Raw genomic sequence first — 17,408 nt, forward strand, 5'->3', positions numbered from 1 at the left:
AAATATTTGGCCACCAGAAAATGGTCATTATTTCAAAATCTGATATGATAAATTTACTTATGGCTGCAAGTACACAATTTTACTATGTTTAGAATTATTTCTTAATTGAAAATGATATTCTCCACAATTGGTTTCTCGAATATGCTCCTGTAGTAGCAATATTAAGAGAAATTTGAGAAGTATTCTGTACTTATTGCATGCTAGTTCCAGTCCATTTCCAGAAGTGAATGCGACTAAATTTTAATTTCTTAGTTATGGTTGTTGCCATGATTATGATTTTGGTAAATATATATTTTACGATGACAAGAAAAAAAGTTACCACTTGAAGTGGGATAATAATGATAAGGACACGAAAATAAAGGTCCTAAAGATAAATGTCCCGAAGTACATTTGACGAATCAAAATTATAATAGCATTTTCACATGGGCAATTTCTTTAAACACCCTGAAAGTGTATGATGATTGATTTAATTAGTTTTTCTTCTCGAAGAAGAAATATATGTTAAACATTTGGGATTAAAGGATTATAGTGATGATATTTGTCCCATAAGAATTATGGTGATAATGATATGTGTCTCATTAATAAGTGTTACTATATACATTATTTTTCAACAAAAGAGACAAACACAATTAGTGTTAGTACTTAAGTGATTGAAAACTCCAGAAGAGCCACTACTATATTTCTCCATGTAGGAGAAAAGTTTATCATGAATAAAGTACTACCTTTTACCATGTCTCGAAAAATTTATTGAATTTGAATATCCGTTGAAATGGATATCAAATTGAGACACTAAATGAAACAATGATAAAGATCATGTTTAGAAATCAAATGAGATGAAGGTTAATTATATCATAATAACCATTCGAGAGAGAAATGGTTATCGATATAGTTGTCTTCATTCTCATTTAATTTATAATTATCACCTGTTGTAAACCAGAAGTTTACTGATCCCAATGGATATATGATTTGACAAAAGTGAGAATATTTGAGAGCCGACAAGTATTTATACATACCCCCTTTCTATTATATATGGCTCCAAAAGAAATTTAGAATTTATGTCGAGTATAAATCACTTTTTACGATTAAATATCGTAAAATATTTGATGAGTGATCTATTAAATGATTTATTTATTCTGATGTGTTACGATTCCCGACATTAGGGGAAGGAAGAAATCAACCGAAAGAAAATCACCTGAAAAATTGGATTTCCTCGATCCTCATACAAAATAATGTGAACTGAAAGTTCAAGAAATTATTCATTTGCAGAAAATTGCAAACCAGTTGTCAGATATATATCGACTCCAGAAGAGTTATTAAACCAACTATTCCTGCAGGAAATACTTTGATTAAAATTGATGTCCCTGAAGGACATGCACAAGTGCTACAAATAAATTTAAGGCCGGCCTACCTAAATAAGGTATAAATTGATTTCAAATATCTCCGGAGATTAAATGTCATGACAAAATTCAACCTCTTGAAAAGCTTGCTCCTGAAGAGCTAATTTCTGAAGAGAATGAAATCATAAAAAAAAAATTTAATTGGAGCCTAATAAAATGTAGCACTTGATATTATAGAAGTTGATGAGAATCATGAATTTAGATCGGTTGATGAATGTCGGTGTATAAATGATTGGCCAAAATGGAAAGATACGATCCAATCTGAATTGGACTCACTAGCTAAAAGAAAAGTTTTTGGACCTGTAGTCCAAACACCTGAAGGTGTAAAGCCAGTAGGATATAAATGGGTATTTGTGAGAAAAAGAAATGAGAAAAATAAAATTGTGAGATATAAAGCAAGACTTGTAACCCAAGAATTTTCACAATGGCCTGGATTTGATTATAATGAAACGTATTCACCTGTAGTGGATGCTATTACATTTCGATATCTTGTGAAGTTTTGCAGTACATGAGAAATTAGATATGTGTCTAATGGACGTCGTTACAATGAATGTCTGACAAAAGAAGGTTATACCAATGATCTAATATGTCCATGTGTTTTTATTAAGAAAAATAGATCAAATTTTGTGATAATTGCTGTATATGTTGATGATCTAAATTTGATTGGAACTCCTGAAAAGATTCAAAATAATGTTGAATATTTGAGAAAGAATTTGAGATCAAAGATTTTGGAAAGACAAAATTCTACCTTAATTTACAAATTGAGCATTTGAAAGATAGAATTTTTGTTCACCAAACTGCTTATACCCGGAAGGTATTAAAGCGGTTTTATATGGATAAGACACATATATTAAGTATTCCAATGATCGTCGGATCATTAGATCCTAATAAAGATCCTTTTAGATCGTGAGAGGAAGATGAAGAGATACTTGGTCCTGAAGTACCATATCTCAGTGCAATTGGCAAAGAATATTGGAATGCGACGATTAAAAGATTTAAAATGATGTTTGCATCAGGGGGAGAAATTAATACACAAGAATAGTGTACTCTTTTTCCTTCACTAGGGTTTTTTGTTCCACTGGATTTTTCCCTGGTAAGGTTTTAACGAGGCATATTCTTTGTGTAATGGACATCCAAGGGAGAGTGTTATGAAACAATTAAAAGTATGGATGTCCCTTTGTATTCTCAAGAGGATTAATTCATGATTTATGGCTACATTATGTATAGAAATTACAATCCATAAATCTATTCATGTAGTGGAAGAACATTATGTATAGAAGTTACAATCCATAAATCTATTCATGTAGTGGAAGAACCGTTTCATAGGTTTCTTCATATTCTTGTAGTAGTGGGTGTTTAATAGGATTAATGAACCTTTAATCTTATAGTACCTATATATAGAGGTACATTGACACCATTTGGTGTGGACTTTTGTATCTTGTTGAAATATAAGGATATCATTCTCCCATTGCTCTACTTTTCCTCTAATATCTCTATTCATATTATAGTAGTTTATTAGTTTTATAACAAGTTGGTGATTGTGGAAGTTTTTTCTACTAATTTGCCCTTAATTAGGTAGAGTAGGAGTTTCAAGAGGTGATGAAAAATCTTTCCAATAGGAAGGCCAAAACAAAGCACGCCGAAAACACAAGTTAAATTAAACAGAAAGCGCACCCATTAAACAGGATCCACGTAAAATTCTCGTCCAACCAATTAGTGACAGGACGAGGTCCCATGAAATTTAAGTCCAAGTTAAAGATCCCACACAAGCGATGTGGGACGAAACCCGAACCCTCCCCCCCCCCCGCCGGGCGGTCCCTTCCCCCAGCAAACATATGTTTGCTCATTTTTTCCGAAACGGAAGAAACTCGAAAGAGTTACTCGAATTAAATTAATTTGCGTCTTTGCACTTCTTTTTATATCGACCCTCGTTCCAAGTAACCTCTCCAATTTTTGTGAGGCCAAAGGCGGGGGGAGCTTTTGGTCCTTGCTTAGGGTTCCTTATGCATATTCTTGGAGCTATTGTGCATTCTTCAAGGTACAATCTTTCGTAAACTACACTAAAGTATTTCCGTTTCTCGAAGCAATGTTGTGTTTTCTAGAATTATTCCTTTGAAACGATTGATTTCTTTAATTTGCAGAGTCCTTCGATTCAGATCAGTCATAGGACGGTTTCTTGATCTGGGTCATGCATGTGGACGTGGAAGCCTATGGATCTTAAAGCCGTTTCTTAATGTTGCTGTTTGAGTTTGTGGGCTCTCAATATTTTTTGGATTCTTGTTCAGGGTTTTCAGGATTTTGTTAGTTTGGATTGATGTTGGATCTTTCTTGAATGTAGTAATTTCGACGGTTATCGGTATGGTTTGGGATAAATATGGGTTCCAAAGGTGTTCAAATAAGCAACGTTGCTGAATCACTAGATACTTTTTTGCGGCTTGGATTTTGAAGTTTCTTTCTTAATAGAAACTTGTTGTTGCTTTGGGTTGTTTATTTATATACGGGTTTGTTGGTTTAAGAACTTTTGGGTGGAGGATTAATATAGCTAAGGAATTAACTGGGTGGTAAGTTTGGATTTTATCTGTTGGCTTCTGGTGTATTGAGAGCTGAATGGGTGTTGTTGCTGATTTGTGAATTTGGGATTCTTTTTGAGCTGGGTGAGCATTGGTGGTTGGTTGCATTGATTTTTTCACGTAGGAGCTCTCAGATTTTTGAGAATTTTTTGATGGTCTGGAAATGCCATCAGATAAGCAGGTTTCTCCAATGCCTTTTGTGTCATTCCGTCGCTCAATTTTAACGACGAGAGGTGATAATGCTCATTCAGTAGGATCAAGTCACGATTTTGATTCCCAGGACTCGGAAATGGAATCATTTCAAAAGCTTGTTTTCAATCGATTTCACGAACTTTCAGTGGCTAATGATGATGAGTTGCTGTCTATTTCATGGATCCAGAGGCTACTGGATGCATTTGCCTGTTGTCAGGAGGAATTCAGGGTCATCTTGTGCAACAAAAAGGCATTTATCTCAAAGCCACCACTAGATAAGTTCCTTTCTGAGTTCTTTGATAGAAGCATCAAGGCTCTTGATATTTGCAATGCAACCCGTGATGGGATTGAGAAGATTCGGCAGTGGAAGAATCACTTGGAGATTGTTCTATGTGCATTGGATAGTGATCAGAAGATGATAAGTGAAGGCCATATCCGTAGAGCAAGAAAAGCTTTGATGGATTTGGCTATTTTCATGTTGGATGATAAAGAAACTGGATCTGTGTTTTCACACCGCAACCGGTCTTTTGGGCGCCTTCAGAAGAACAAGGATCATCACAATCGTCGTGGGTCAGGGCATTCAAGGTCTTTGTCCTGGAGTGTACCTAATTCTTGGTCTGCATCCAAGCAGCTCCAATCAATGGCAAACAACTTAGTTGCTCCTCGTGGGACTGAACTTGCAGCTGCTAATGGTCTTTCTGTTGGTGTCTTTACAATGAGTTTTATTCTCATGTTTGTTTTCTGGACTCTTGTTGTTGCATTTCCTTGCCAAGACCGAGGCCATCAAGTTCACTTCACCATACCGAGGCAATTTCCCTGGAGCACTCCCTTGTTTTTGCTTCATAGTCGAATTATAGATGAGTCCAAGAAGCGGGGACGACGAGATAGTAATGGTTTGTTAAAGGAAATTTATCAGATGGAGAAATGTATCAATCGCATTACAGACTTGGTAGATTCTGCTCAGAGCCCATTGACAGAGGAACAGAGGAAAGATGCCAGAGATGGTATGCAAGAGTTATCATTGTTCTGTGAAGTATGCAAGGCTGAACTTGATCCACTGGAGCGCCATTTGAGGGAAGTCTTCCGCAAGATAATGTCTTGCCGGACAGAGGGTCTTGATCTCTTGGGGAAGGCTGCTCAAACATAATGCTTTGACTTGGTGGGTGAAGAAGAAATTTAAAGAAGTTTGAATGGAGTATACATAATTTAAATGTTTTTGTTTTTATTCCTGGTGAATGGAAGGAAGATGTTCGATTGAAGGATGTAAATGAATTCACTAGGTAACCTTTTGTACTTGTTAATATGCTGTTTGGGAGGAGGACAAGAAAGAACAGAAAAACCACATGTCCATGTTTTGTATGTTGTTTTATAGTTTATCTCCAAAGTTGCTTTGGTTTCTTAACTTTTTTTTTCGTGATCTGTATTTCCAGTAAAGGACAATTGTCTTCTTTGTCATATTTTATGCCCATGTTTAAAGCCATCAAGCTATTCTGTTATTAATCGTTAGTCAAACTTTTATAACAGTGATGGTGGTCAGTTGCTTTCTTGCCGCTTCAGCCTTATGAATACGCATCAACTTGAATTGAAAATAACAAAATCAAAATCGCTGCCATGACATCTAAAGAGCAAAAGATGCATTAATTAGTAATTATCTACTGTTGCTGTGTGAAGGTGCTTCTGTTTGATATGACTGATCTGTTGGTGTTTTGGCACTAACTTGCATTTTTAATTGTGGCCATATAACAAAGTTGGGTAAATTCACGTTGTTTCAAGTAAGAAGATGCCATTGGTAATCCTTGTTATCCCTGTGTCTTTTCCTGGTTATAATGTTTGGTCTCCATTGCTGCGGAACTTCTGCTGTCTTCTTCAGCCCTCGATAAATAGATGAATTAACCAGAAAGCAGGAATAGAGAACCGAGAGACAGGAAGGCAGTAGTATGTTGGTGGCTTTGCTTGGTTCATAAAGGTATTCTTATGTTAAGGCGGGTTGAATGCATTGAAGAGCTTAAGCCTCATTCCACACAAATTGCTATCTTTCAGAGAGGGTATCTGATAGTATTGTGGCATCCCGTCAATAGATAGAAAGGAGAATGGGATTGTGATTGTTGAAGATTGTTTTGATAGTATTGCAGCATCCCGGCAAATTGCTTGCTGAGTTTTAGACATTGTAAAGAATACCCTTAGTCTTGATTGATATTTTCTGGAGTTTTTGTAAAGAAAAATGTACTATAGCGATTTGATGTAGGTGAGATAAAAAAGTTACTAAAAAGTGTGTTCACGGAAATCGTAAATATTTTTTGGAAGAAAAATGGCAATCCAAAGTCATCTGTGAACTTTGAGACCGCAGTACTTGCAGCATTTTATCGGTTTGAAGAATGATCCTCTTCTCCCCTCCGCCACCCAACCCCACCCCACCCCACCACAAAAAAAACACACACACACTTGTTACGTTTTCTTAGTAATCCTTTGGTTCTTATCTCTCTGGCTTTGGTGCCTGCTAAGGTGACCTCGTCCAATCGATATCCTGATATACAAATCTAGTGTTCAAGGGACTACCTTCCAGGTGGATGGTTTGGGTGCTTGGGGGCTTTTTACCCTACGGTGTGTGCGATAGCTGTACCTTGTGATGTTTGAGGTTTTTGCTGCACCACTGAAGGATGATGAATCAGTGCTACTAACTCTACACACTCTCTTTTTGTCTCTCATCTGTATTGAGAAACATCGAGGATCCCTGTGTATCCCATGATTCCAGTCAGTGTTTTGTGCGAACAACGGAATATTACTGCCAACAAAAAGTTAATAGAGTTTGTGGCTGTCGATTTTCACTGCGCCCCTATGTTAAATGAGCTGTGACACAGAGGTTATAGCTTTGATTTTGTTCGTCATCTCAGATACTTGGTACATTCATCGGGTTGCAGGAGCTAGAGATCACAATGACAATTCTTCTTCTGCCTGGAACTGTTACATTGAAGATACTGAGAGCGTTTTGCTGTGTCTTGGACTGTGCCTTTGAATGGAGTTTTTGCTTGTCCATTCATGAAGCTTCTGGTGCATAACTCAGAATAAGCTTTGTGGGGCGAAAATGATTGACTTTTGATGTGACATTTCTTGTTTCAATTATTAGACCAAAACATTTTGTGTGAGCCAAGACCTCCTCCCTCACATGCCTGCCTGAATCCCGCTCCTGACTGTGCCCAATTATAGCGGCTGCCATTAATTTTGACAGTTCGTTCTCTGGGCCTTTGATGTTTGCCTGATAGGATGCGGGAATGCCACGTGAAAACAGGGTTTGGAGAGAACAGAAAAGAGAATGCATGCATGCACTGCATACAAATTTGATTCCTGAAATATGATGCTTCTTGCAATCCCCCCCCCCCCCCTTCTCAAAAAGGCAATAGCACCATATTCCTACAAAATTTTAGGAACAGCAAGGCAGTAGAGTGTTATCGAGAAAAATCACGGCAAAATTATTAGTATGTGTTGTCGGTCGGATATTCATCCAAATTCCAATGCACATGGTACCTATTATCAGTCATTTCGAAGTTCTTTTTTATGCTGCGTTTGATGCTGATGGGACAAATGTACAGGACAGGACTGGCCCTCAGTAACTGCTGCTTGGTATTATTGAATATTGATGGCAGTTCAGTTATGTTTGGCGTGGATGAGGCTGTTAGTTAAGAATCAACGCATGCCACATGTATCGTCCATAATGTCCGACCCAACCATTAGAGTTTGGGGGTTGGGCTGTCTAATCAACTTTGAGATCAATCCGGAACCAGGTCTTCGCCGGAGCTTGCCCTACAACCCAGACTCCCCTCATTATTTTGATTTGTGAGTCTTACCATAATTGCTGTAATGCGGAATTCTGAAATATTAAAAAATTAATCATTATTTGTCACGCGAACACTTATATAATTTGGGAAAAGGGATGGATTTGATAGTATAAGAAAAAAGATTGTAAATGAAAGATAGTATTCGAGATCTCTCACTTGTATATAAAAAAAAAAAACTTACAATTAAAAAATATCAATACTACCGTTATTAATAGGGTTGTAATCGAACCGAACTGCTCGCGAGCAACTCGGTCAAAAGCTTAACTCGAACTCAGTCAAATCGAGCTCGAATCGAGCTCGAGTAGCTCGATAAGGCTATCGAGTCGAGCTCGAGCATCCAGAAGAGATGCTCGGAGGCTCGACGATCCTTATCGAGCATATTAAATTTAATTATTTAATATATTATTATTAAAATTATATATATTATTTAATATATAAAATTACCATTATACCCAAAAAAATTATCAAAATTACAAAATGTTTCAAATTATATAAAAATTTTAAAAGGGCAATAATGACTTTTCACTCAAAAATTATGAAGAAAATGAAATTTAATAACTCGAGCTCAATAAGGCTCGAATGCTCGAATGGACTCGAGCCCATGCGAGTCGAGCTCGAGTACTGAAAGCAAGTTTCGAGCTCGAGCTCGAGCTCCAATAATACTACTCGCTCAAGCTCGAGCTCGAGCTCCCCTATCTCTATGTCGAGTCGAGCTCGAGTATGGCGATACTCGGGTTCGACTCGACTCGATTACAACCCTAGTTATTAAGCACTAATTGATATTATATTTTTATATACTTATTTCTTAGCTTTTGGCACTAGCTAACAACAAATTATTCAGGTAGATATTAAATTTTTTTGAGTCGTGAATTGTGCAGATTCTTAGATCTGATAGAGTTAACGGTGAAATCAGATGAAATAACTTAAAAGTTACACTTTTAATAATTTAGTCGATAAAAATATGATATTAATAGTTGAATGGCCATATCTTGACTATTGTAAAAATTTAGTGGCTGCCCAAGTAATTTGTTGTACATCACAAGTAACTCGCCCGCGCTTAAAAATTTGCCAGAGCAGTCATCGAAATTATTAGTTTATTGCGATTTCTGGTCTTCATCGTCCATTCTCTCAGCAGTCTGTCTTGCAACTTAAATTATAGCTACCAGCATTAAGATTTCAATGAGATTAGTCAGACGTGGAAAAGGTAAAAAATATTTCAGAGTTATGCCCTGCAGTTGCTATAAAAACTCGCACTTGCACCACGTTTTGATGTTATTACCGCCTCAAAACAATCCACCAAATTCACATCCATCTCTTTAAGGTCTAATTGAAATTATCAATACTTGGGAGTTTTTCCATAATAGTATACACCAGGCCCATCAATACACCCTACCATAATCGGGTAGGTGAGTACGTATTATATGCACCAGGCTAGAGGTACTATCGAGCTGAGTCGAGCTCAAGAAGCATCATATTCGAGCTCGAATTCGATTAGAATCAGTGCTACTTGAGCTCGAACGAGTAAATAAATTTGGACTCGAGCTCGATTCGATAAAATAAAATTAAACTCGACCTCAACTCGTTTGAACTCGATTAAACTTGAGTAAATGTCAAACCCGATCCACTCGAGCTTAAAGCTTGAATTTTGAAATAAACCTATAAATTTTTTCTCAAAATATATAATATAAATATAATATGAAAACTCGATTAAGCTCGTCAAGCACTCGAATATTTATTTTTGAAACTCGAACTCGACTCATTGAATGTAACGAGTAGCTCGAGCTCGAGATCAAGCTTCTCGAATTGACCAAGCTCGGGCCAAGCCTTTTACCAAGCCGCTCGCGAGTTGATTTGATTGCACCCTTACACCAGGCTTATCAATAGACCATTCCGCAAGTAGATAGGTGTGAGTACGTGAGCCGATATACTTTCTGGTGGATTGAGTCCATTTATTTTAATTTAAACTGACACGTCATACTTATAATGTAAAAGAACAGAGAAGTATTCATTTAGTATTTTAAAAAGCACGCTCCGTACATTTTCATGTTATGCAGAACACGTGGTAATCAAGCCGATCTAAATCAATAAAATACCTAACAGATTGTAACAAATAAAGCCTTTATTTGAAACTACAAAACAAAAAAATATTTGGTATAAATTAGTCCGAAGATCATGGTCTTCCCAGCCACCGGCATGACGAAAAAGAGAAGCTACAATTCCTGTATAAGAAAATGTTTCCTTTTCTCTACAACATCTAAACTACGCAGAACTAAGGGATAGTTCTCAAGCTTGATCGTTATGGGCCCATGAGAAAATTCTAGATGTCTAATCGCTCTTTTTCTACTTTGTATCTGCAAACGCTCCCATCAAGCAATTTCCCCCGCACCAGAACGCCTCTTCTTACTAATCCTGTATCCACCTCATTTAACTGGTCATGAAACATTTCTACATTTGTTCTTGACTGAATAATTAAAAGCCGTCCTACCAGCTCATTGACTGCACTCTCCGCAAAACTCTTGGTGGTCTTTGCTGCTCCACAACTGGAATCAAGTTTTCCATAAGCTGCATGTAAACAACAGAGAAGAATTTGTGTTTATTTATATGTGGTAAAGTTCCGCGTGCATAAACCAAAAAACAAGGATATGATCTAAAATGTTACAAGTGCGAGGAAAAACAAAATAAAATAAGAAACTAGAGCAGTTGATGGTAACATTCAACCTGCATGCTGAAAATCATGAAAACCAACGCAGATATGCATTTCACCTCCACAAGCAACAAAGGAGTAAAATACGCCATCTATAACAAATCAAGTCAGATTCTGATTGAGTGTGGATATCAAGGTTTAAAACCTTGAAGCACAGCAAAGCTTACTTATCCTATAAGAGAAACTTTGCCTTCCATAAGTATATTCAATAAAAATTTTGGATGTGTTCAAAGGACAAGAAAAAAGGAAGAGGCCTGAGCAACAGCCATATAAGGACATGATTCCAGTCTTAGTAAGCTTACTATTGCTCATTAAAATCCATCTTGCCTGAATTACAGATAAAGAAAACAGACAACAGTGGATGTAACTGCTGGAAGGCTACAAAATCAGGTTGCTGATCTTACCACCCTAAGGGCATGAAGGGCAATTGCCAGAGAAATTTGTCTAGTTAACTTGAGATGACTTTGAAGAAACAGGGTATTACTAACTCCACCAGCATGTTGAAACCAGTTTACAGCGTATACTATACCTCTTATAAACGGTGCATAGAGTAAACAAGATAATGATGAGATAAACACTTCAAATATGTAAAATAGCGGTATGATTGGGATGGCAGCACTAGTATCTAGGCATATACTATAGAATAACAAGGAAAAAGGGAATCACTTGTCCCTTTACCTCACCACCTCCTCCTGACAACAATTTTTGGAATTTGCAATGAAGATTCATGTCAAGTTGGACAAAAGTTTCAAAAAGATTCTGTTGATTCACATCAGACATGGTTCATCATAATATACAAATTCGTGCTGCATTTTGAGCTCATGTCAAAAAATGACGGAAGTATGAAGAAGATAGATTTTTACGCAGCTATAGTGAAGTCATGACTACTGAAGCACAAAGTTCCCGTCTATAGAGAAACTCTGACCTCTTTCAACTAGTTCTTTTGTCGGCTTCATGAAGATGGACAAGACAAGTGCTACAAAATGTGAATGTTTTCTAGTTCCAGAGGATCAGAAAATTTATACAAAATAAAAGTTCTGGCTGCATTTGTTGTCTTATTGCATGTATGCCACGCAGACTAGAAATAGTGAAAATACCTGGAATAGAGACAGAAGGGCTGGGGGCAAATGAATTGGCATATCTGTTTTGTGAGTTAGTCATTGACTGAAAAGTATAGTTGAATAAAAACTTTACAACCATATGAAGCGCAATTCCATAGCGTTCACAAGCGTGTAATGTCCATTTTGTCTGGTGGCACAGGCAAGAACACGCAGAAATAATCAATACACAGCATATGCTTCCAAATGCATCTCTCGCCACCAACCAATCACAAATCTTAATAGGCAACTGACTGCTCGAAAGAACAGCAGCAATAATTGGTTCAAGAAGAAATCATGTACATTTGAACAAGCATTTAAACCTCTCTAAAGTTTTAATGGGCAAAATTGATCATGTGTCAGTCAAAATGTCGTCGCATGCAAACAAATGCAGGAATTTGAATAGTACTTTAGCTCTCAAAAGTATAATGGCAAAATTTGTGCCACCTACCTAATACAAATCTCCAAGGCTACTTACCACTCAAAAGGGCAGCAGCAACAATTAATTCAATAAGAAACCACATACATTGGAAAAAGCATTTAAACCTCTCTTAAAGTTTAACGGGCAAAATTGATCATGTGTCACAACAATATGGTCAACGTCAAAAAGTAGTTACATGCAAACAAACAGAAATTCGAATATCAAAGTATAGTGGCAAAATTGACACAAGAATATAAGCAGGGGTTAATCTCAAAACTTTAACAGCCAAAATGTGTCATAACCAACAAACACATAGAAGCCTGAAAAGGAAACCAATCTCTAGAACCAGTGGCAAAACTAAGTACAAGTATAAAGAAACGAAAATGTTAAATCAGAATATACAGGACATAAAAGGTCAGTTACACAGTTCAAGTTAGAAAATAAACGTCATTGCATCAGGCCTAAAGAATGGTATACTTAAAAAGACAAGAGTAAAAGTTGTACCTGCTTAAACCTTTTCTTTTTTTGGTCAGCCTGCATTAAAAGGATATCTTCTTAGTGAAGTTGCCAATAATTGATCCACTTAAGCAAAGGTAATGAAATTCAAAAGAACATGAAAAACAGGTTGCAAACATTTTGTTCTCATACACCACATGCCTCAAGTTTCGGTTTAGTTTAATTTCAGCACCAAGTAACAGAGCAATTACAAATGTCAAACTACCAGTTGAGAGGCCGGCTGTTGCGACCACTTGCTCCCAAAGGCCACAATCCCAACAGTGCATTACATGGAAAGCAATCTAAATTTAGTGCAGTTAAAAATGAGGATACTGAAATTTGATTGATGCTTTTACCTAATAAAATTAAAACGTACAATAGCCAACAAAGACCACCTTACAAACATTCAATGAAACAAGTCACAATTTCTTCTAATCATGAAAAGCCACGACTATTTCGAAGCTTCATCGTTGACAAAGCGGTCATAGACATGTACGGTGTTTGAGTGCAGTACGTGGCTGTGTATATCAATAACTAAGCCCTTCAACCATCATCAACACATTCTAAAACTAAGATGGAATGGCCTCTGGATGTTTCACATACTGGAGTCCGAAGGGAAAAAAGACAAGATCAGTACACTCTTAATTAACAACCAACGACCAAGCTAACTGAGTTAATTCAATATTCCGGTGATGCTCTCAACACAAATATGACCACAAGCGCAAGATAACTTTCACACATTAACAACAAAAAGTTAAAAAATGGCACCTCTTCTTTTAAAAGCCTTGCATTTTCCTCCTCCAATTGCGTCACTAGTGCCTCCAGCTCCACAGTATAAGCCTAAAATTTTCCAAAAAATTCAGACATGCATTCATATAATCCAACCAATTTCTTTCAAAGGGGAAACAAAATCAAATACTTTACTTAAGGAAAAGTACCTGTTTGCGTTCTCTAGACCTTGCAGCAGACTCTCTATTCTTGATCATCCTCCTCTGCTTCTGCTGCGTAGCCTTATCAAGCGCCACGTCCTCCACCGGTGGCGCCCTCCTTTTCCCTCTCCCACTTCCACTACCACCACCAGTCCCTCCTGCACCTGCTCTTATCTGGCCCGCAGCCCCAGCTGGCACCATCCTATTTCCAAACCCCAGTTGTGACTCCATACCAAAACCCCCCGGCGCATTCTGCATGTGCACCACGGGGGGAAATTGAACCCCAGAGGCCGCCGCATTCATGATCGCCTCCATTCCATAACCTCCTCCTCCACCAACACCAACTGCCGGAGCAGGCACCGGCGGCGGAGCCGGAGAAGAAACCCCGGGGACCCTAACATCCTCCTCGCTCACAGCTCCGGCCTTGGTCAGAAAATCCTCCAATGTCATCCTCGGCTCATGACTCCCACCTCCTCCTCCTGCTGCTGCTCCTCCGCCGCTGACAATCTCCTTCCAGACCTCGTCCACCGTCTTACTCCCAACTTCCCCGACATTATTATTTCTCCCAGCTCCGACGGCGGGAAGAGAGCCGTCGCCGTCGACGGCGGAGGCGAGAGTGTCAGGGTCGGAATAAATATTTTTGAGAATTTCCTCCATATTCATGGAGCCAAAGGAGTGATCATCAGAGTGATGGAGGAGATGGTGGTGGGCTTGGGGTTGTTGATGAGGAGGAGGAGGAGGATGGAAAACAGCAGAAGAATGTTGTAAAAGACCAGTAGTACTAGTAGAACAAGTGGAGGAGGTGGTGGCGGTGGAGGTGGAGTGGCGTGGCAGATCCGGATTGGCCGGTGATGTAGACGACATCACCTTCGACGACGCCATTCCAGCCGGCTTTATAGCTGATGTTGTTATACTAATCCCTAGTAGTAGGAGTGGGACTACTTGGTTTTTTTTTTTTTTTTTGGGTTTTGTTTGTTCCTTTTTCGGGACTTGTTTTGGTTTTTGGGTTTTCCCTTCTGAGCTCAAACCATGGAGCCGGACCCGAATGAAAGAGAGCGCAAGTCTCGTTCAACAGTTGCTTGAATTTATGGTGATGTTGAAAATTGGACTGCTCTCTACTATCAGATGAGGAGAGAGAGAGAGAGAGAGAGAAGCCGGTCACGGTCAGGTTCACGGTCAGGATCAGGATCAGGATCAAGGGTGGTTTTGGAAAGAAATGGGTTGGTTTTCTCAGCGAAAGAGAGAGAAGGTAAAGTGGGAGTTGGGGGACAGGCTTATTGGCATGGGATAGGCATGTCAGTTATTGTGGGGTTAAATTTGTCCTTTTAGTTCCACGGCAGAAAGCCACCGCTACTAATTTAGTGGCGGCGACGGCCATGGTGGTGCTGGTGGTGGTGGTTGGTGGCCGGTGGCGTCATCTTCTCGTAGACATCTTTTGCCCCTTTTTTCTACGTTGGGGGGAGCTCTGAGGACTTTGCTTTGGAGAGGTGCACTTAGTGATTGGATTGAGGAAAAGTGTACTTTAAAGGCGAAAAAGTGAAAATGGAGGCATACTACTGCCATAATTTCCCAAACATAGGAGGATTTAAAGTACTCCTACCCTCTCTTCTTCTTTTTTTAAATTAGTAGGAGGAGTACTTGCTAGTTGCTACTGGCGTTACTTTTCCTCCTTTTTGACAATTCAGTGGCATTACTTTATAGATACTCCTTTTCTGTCTCGTGTGAATGAAGTCAATTCATTGTGGATTTTGGATGGTTTTAACCTTTTTTAAGTTGTGATGCCAAAATTTAAGCATTGTTTGGACAGCAAATTTTTTTTTAAAATATTTTTTGTGAATATATTTTTCAATCAATTTTTTACTTCACATATATGAAATCGCTACAGTAATTTTTTTACAAAAGATTCAGAAAAATACAATCAAAACACAAAGACTTAATATAGCGATCTACCTGCTTCTTTCATTTTTTTTTCCTTATTTTGAATTGAAATTATTTTTTAAAAAAAAAAAAGAAAAGAAAAAGAAGAATTAGCAATTATATCACCACTCATCTCATGTCCTATTGTTGCAAGACGACGAGTAGCATCATTTTAATTTAAAGTCCCCTACCAAAGACTTGATCCTTGGTTATAACATTTTAACAGTAGTAATTGATCTCTCTACTATACCAACCAACAAACACTAATCATTTATCAGTCCATCATGATCACACTCTACCTTGTAATCCAATGTTGTCATCTCATACCATATCTATACTCTACAGCAAGCAATTACCGATTTTATTGACACTCAATTGCTACTCACTACTCTATAATAGTGTCTGTGTTTGTTTACAACAGGATTAACAAGGGGAGAATTTTTTGATCCCTCCAGCATTAACAAGATTTGTGCCCTTTTATTTATTCTTTTTTAGTATTTTCAACACGGAAGCAAAAAAAAAAAAAAATTATCGTATAAATTACTGACTGCTCCATAGTCAAAATAAAGCAAAATTCATGAAGAGGCAAACATCTGAAAGCCGCCTAAATAATGGTATGAAAGTTTCTTCTCGTTTAATTAAAAGTTAGAGAACTACTGATACTAATAAATGGATCAAAATGGGAGTCATTGTAATTCTGGATGTGGATGGGTTGGTTGTTCCAACTCATTGACCTCAGTCTGAGGTCAAAAAATCACACCCCCTCAACTTATGCAACACTACATCAGAGAAAACCGGGTCTGCCTTGCGTGACATTTGCCGTTTTGAGTTTGACTTTTTTTTTTTTTTTTTTTTTTTGCAAATATTTTAAATGAGGGAAGAAATTACTAGTGGTAAAGTAAGGGAGTAATATACTAATATATCCGCATCCGGGCCGGCCCCATGTCTGGGCCGGTTAGATGGGACCCAGAAAACAAAAGAGTAAATACAAACACAAACACGGATAAAATCACTCAACTCACACCGAGGGACTTTGTACTACTTCAAGAGAATCTTTGGGTCCTGTGTCGTGACTCGTGCCAAGCCCAACTACACAGTACTGTACATTTTCTCCTCCAATCCGACAAATTTACACTCCGTTGGAATAGGGAAAAGGGCGTGGAAGAAGTGTTTCACGTGATTTTGGGCATAGTTATAAAATCCCCAAGAAACCACTGGATCAATGGCTCAGTGGCCACCAGGGAGGGACTTAAGCCCCTCCTTGGACTGTTGATGAGGGTTCAAATCTCACCAGCAGCGAAAAAAATCTAAGCATTGTGCCACGCATGGTGGAAAAAATGATGGGGATGCCCAATTTAATAAAATAATTTGTACTAATTCAAAATGGATTATTAATGAAATATGTTTGTTTTTTGATGGAATTTAGTTACAAATAAATCTAAATAAAATATTAAACCAAAATTAAAGTAAACTTTCAGCTAAGTATGTAATCATGTAAAAAATAGTAAGTGTTACTCTCATTAAAGAACCAAAATATTATAAGACTTCGACTAAGTTGTCATCTGCACTTGCTATTTCAAGATTATATTGCATTATGATTTAATTACAAGGTCCAATAATTTCCTAATGATGTAGCTACTTATAAGCATCATTAGAGCTTAGATTTTACTTTCCATGCTCTCAGGTCATTTTCAAGATAAAAAAAAAAAAAGTGAATGAGGAGAGTTAATAAGGTTGTACGCAGGAAAATGCAAAATAGTAAAAGCCAAAGTGAGTAAGAAAAAAAATGAAAGCGACTTTATGTTATTGGTAGAAACAAAATACTTCATCCCATTTGACTGGAAACAAATGTA

General features: G+C 37.8%; 2 protein-coding genes across 4 annotated transcripts; one reads left to right on the forward strand and one right to left on the reverse strand.

The window, feature by feature from the left end:
- The first annotated feature begins 3,294 nt into the window (after window positions 1-3,294).
- On the forward strand, window positions 3,295-5,561 carry LOC140035178 (protein ROH1D-like). Its single transcript, XM_072075068.1, has 2 exons — window positions 3,295-3,435; window positions 3,539-5,561. Exon 2 carries the CDS (start codon window positions 4,131-4,133, stop codon window positions 5,304-5,306), a length of 1,176 nt encoding a protein of 391 aa, XP_071931169.1. The 5' UTR covers window positions 3,295-3,435; window positions 3,539-4,130; the 3' UTR covers window positions 5,307-5,561.
- Window positions 5,562-10,093: 4,532 nt separating this feature from the next.
- Window positions 10,094-15,186, reverse strand: LOC113726706 (bZIP transcription factor 12). Of its 3 annotated transcripts, XM_072075069.1 has the most exons (6): window positions 13,648-15,186; window positions 13,478-13,549; window positions 12,719-12,748; window positions 10,711-10,788; window positions 10,478-10,554; window positions 10,094-10,401 (listed from the first exon to the last, which is right to left on the reverse strand). In XM_072075069.1, the coding sequence occupies exons 1-6, from the start codon at window positions 14,518-14,520 to the stop codon at window positions 10,359-10,361; spliced, it is 1,173 nt and encodes a 390-aa protein (XP_071931170.1). In that variant the 5' UTR covers window positions 14,521-15,186; the 3' UTR covers window positions 10,094-10,358. The 3 variants fall into 3 exon arrangements, with proteins under 3 accessions (XP_071931170.1, XP_027106368.1, XP_071931171.1); XM_027250567.2 differs by lacking the exon at window positions 10,711-10,788 and having other exon boundaries at window positions 13,648-15,183; XM_072075070.1 differs by lacking the exon at window positions 10,711-10,788 and having other exon boundaries at window positions 10,094-10,554; window positions 13,648-15,180.
- Between the last annotated feature and the right edge of the window lie 2,222 nt (window positions 15,187-17,408).

Source organism: Coffea arabica, chromosome 2c (genome assembly GCF_036785885.1).
Source record: "Coffea arabica cultivar ET-39 chromosome 2c, Coffea Arabica ET-39 HiFi, whole genome shotgun sequence".
Classification (NCBI taxonomy): domain Eukaryota; kingdom Viridiplantae; phylum Streptophyta; class Magnoliopsida; order Gentianales; family Rubiaceae; genus Coffea; species Coffea arabica.

Bases quoted from the DNA above. Each gene is read 5' to 3' on its own strand.
- LOC140035178 (XM_072075068.1), top strand. From the start codon at position 4,131: ATGCCATCAGATAAGCAGGTTTCTCCAATGCCTTTTGTGTCATTCCGT.
- LOC113726706 (XM_072075069.1), bottom strand. From the start codon at position 14,520: ATGGCGTCGTCGAAGGTGATGTCGTCTACATCACCGGCCAATCCGGAT. The intron at 10,789-12,718 runs GTACAACTTTTA...GATTTGTTATAG, and splicing joins AAAAGAAAAGGTTTAAGCAG to ATGGCGTATTTTACTCCTTT. The intron at 10,402-10,477 runs GTAGGACGGCTT...AGGTGGATACAG, and splicing joins AGAGTGCAGTCAATGAGCTG to GATTAGTAAGAAGAGGCGTT.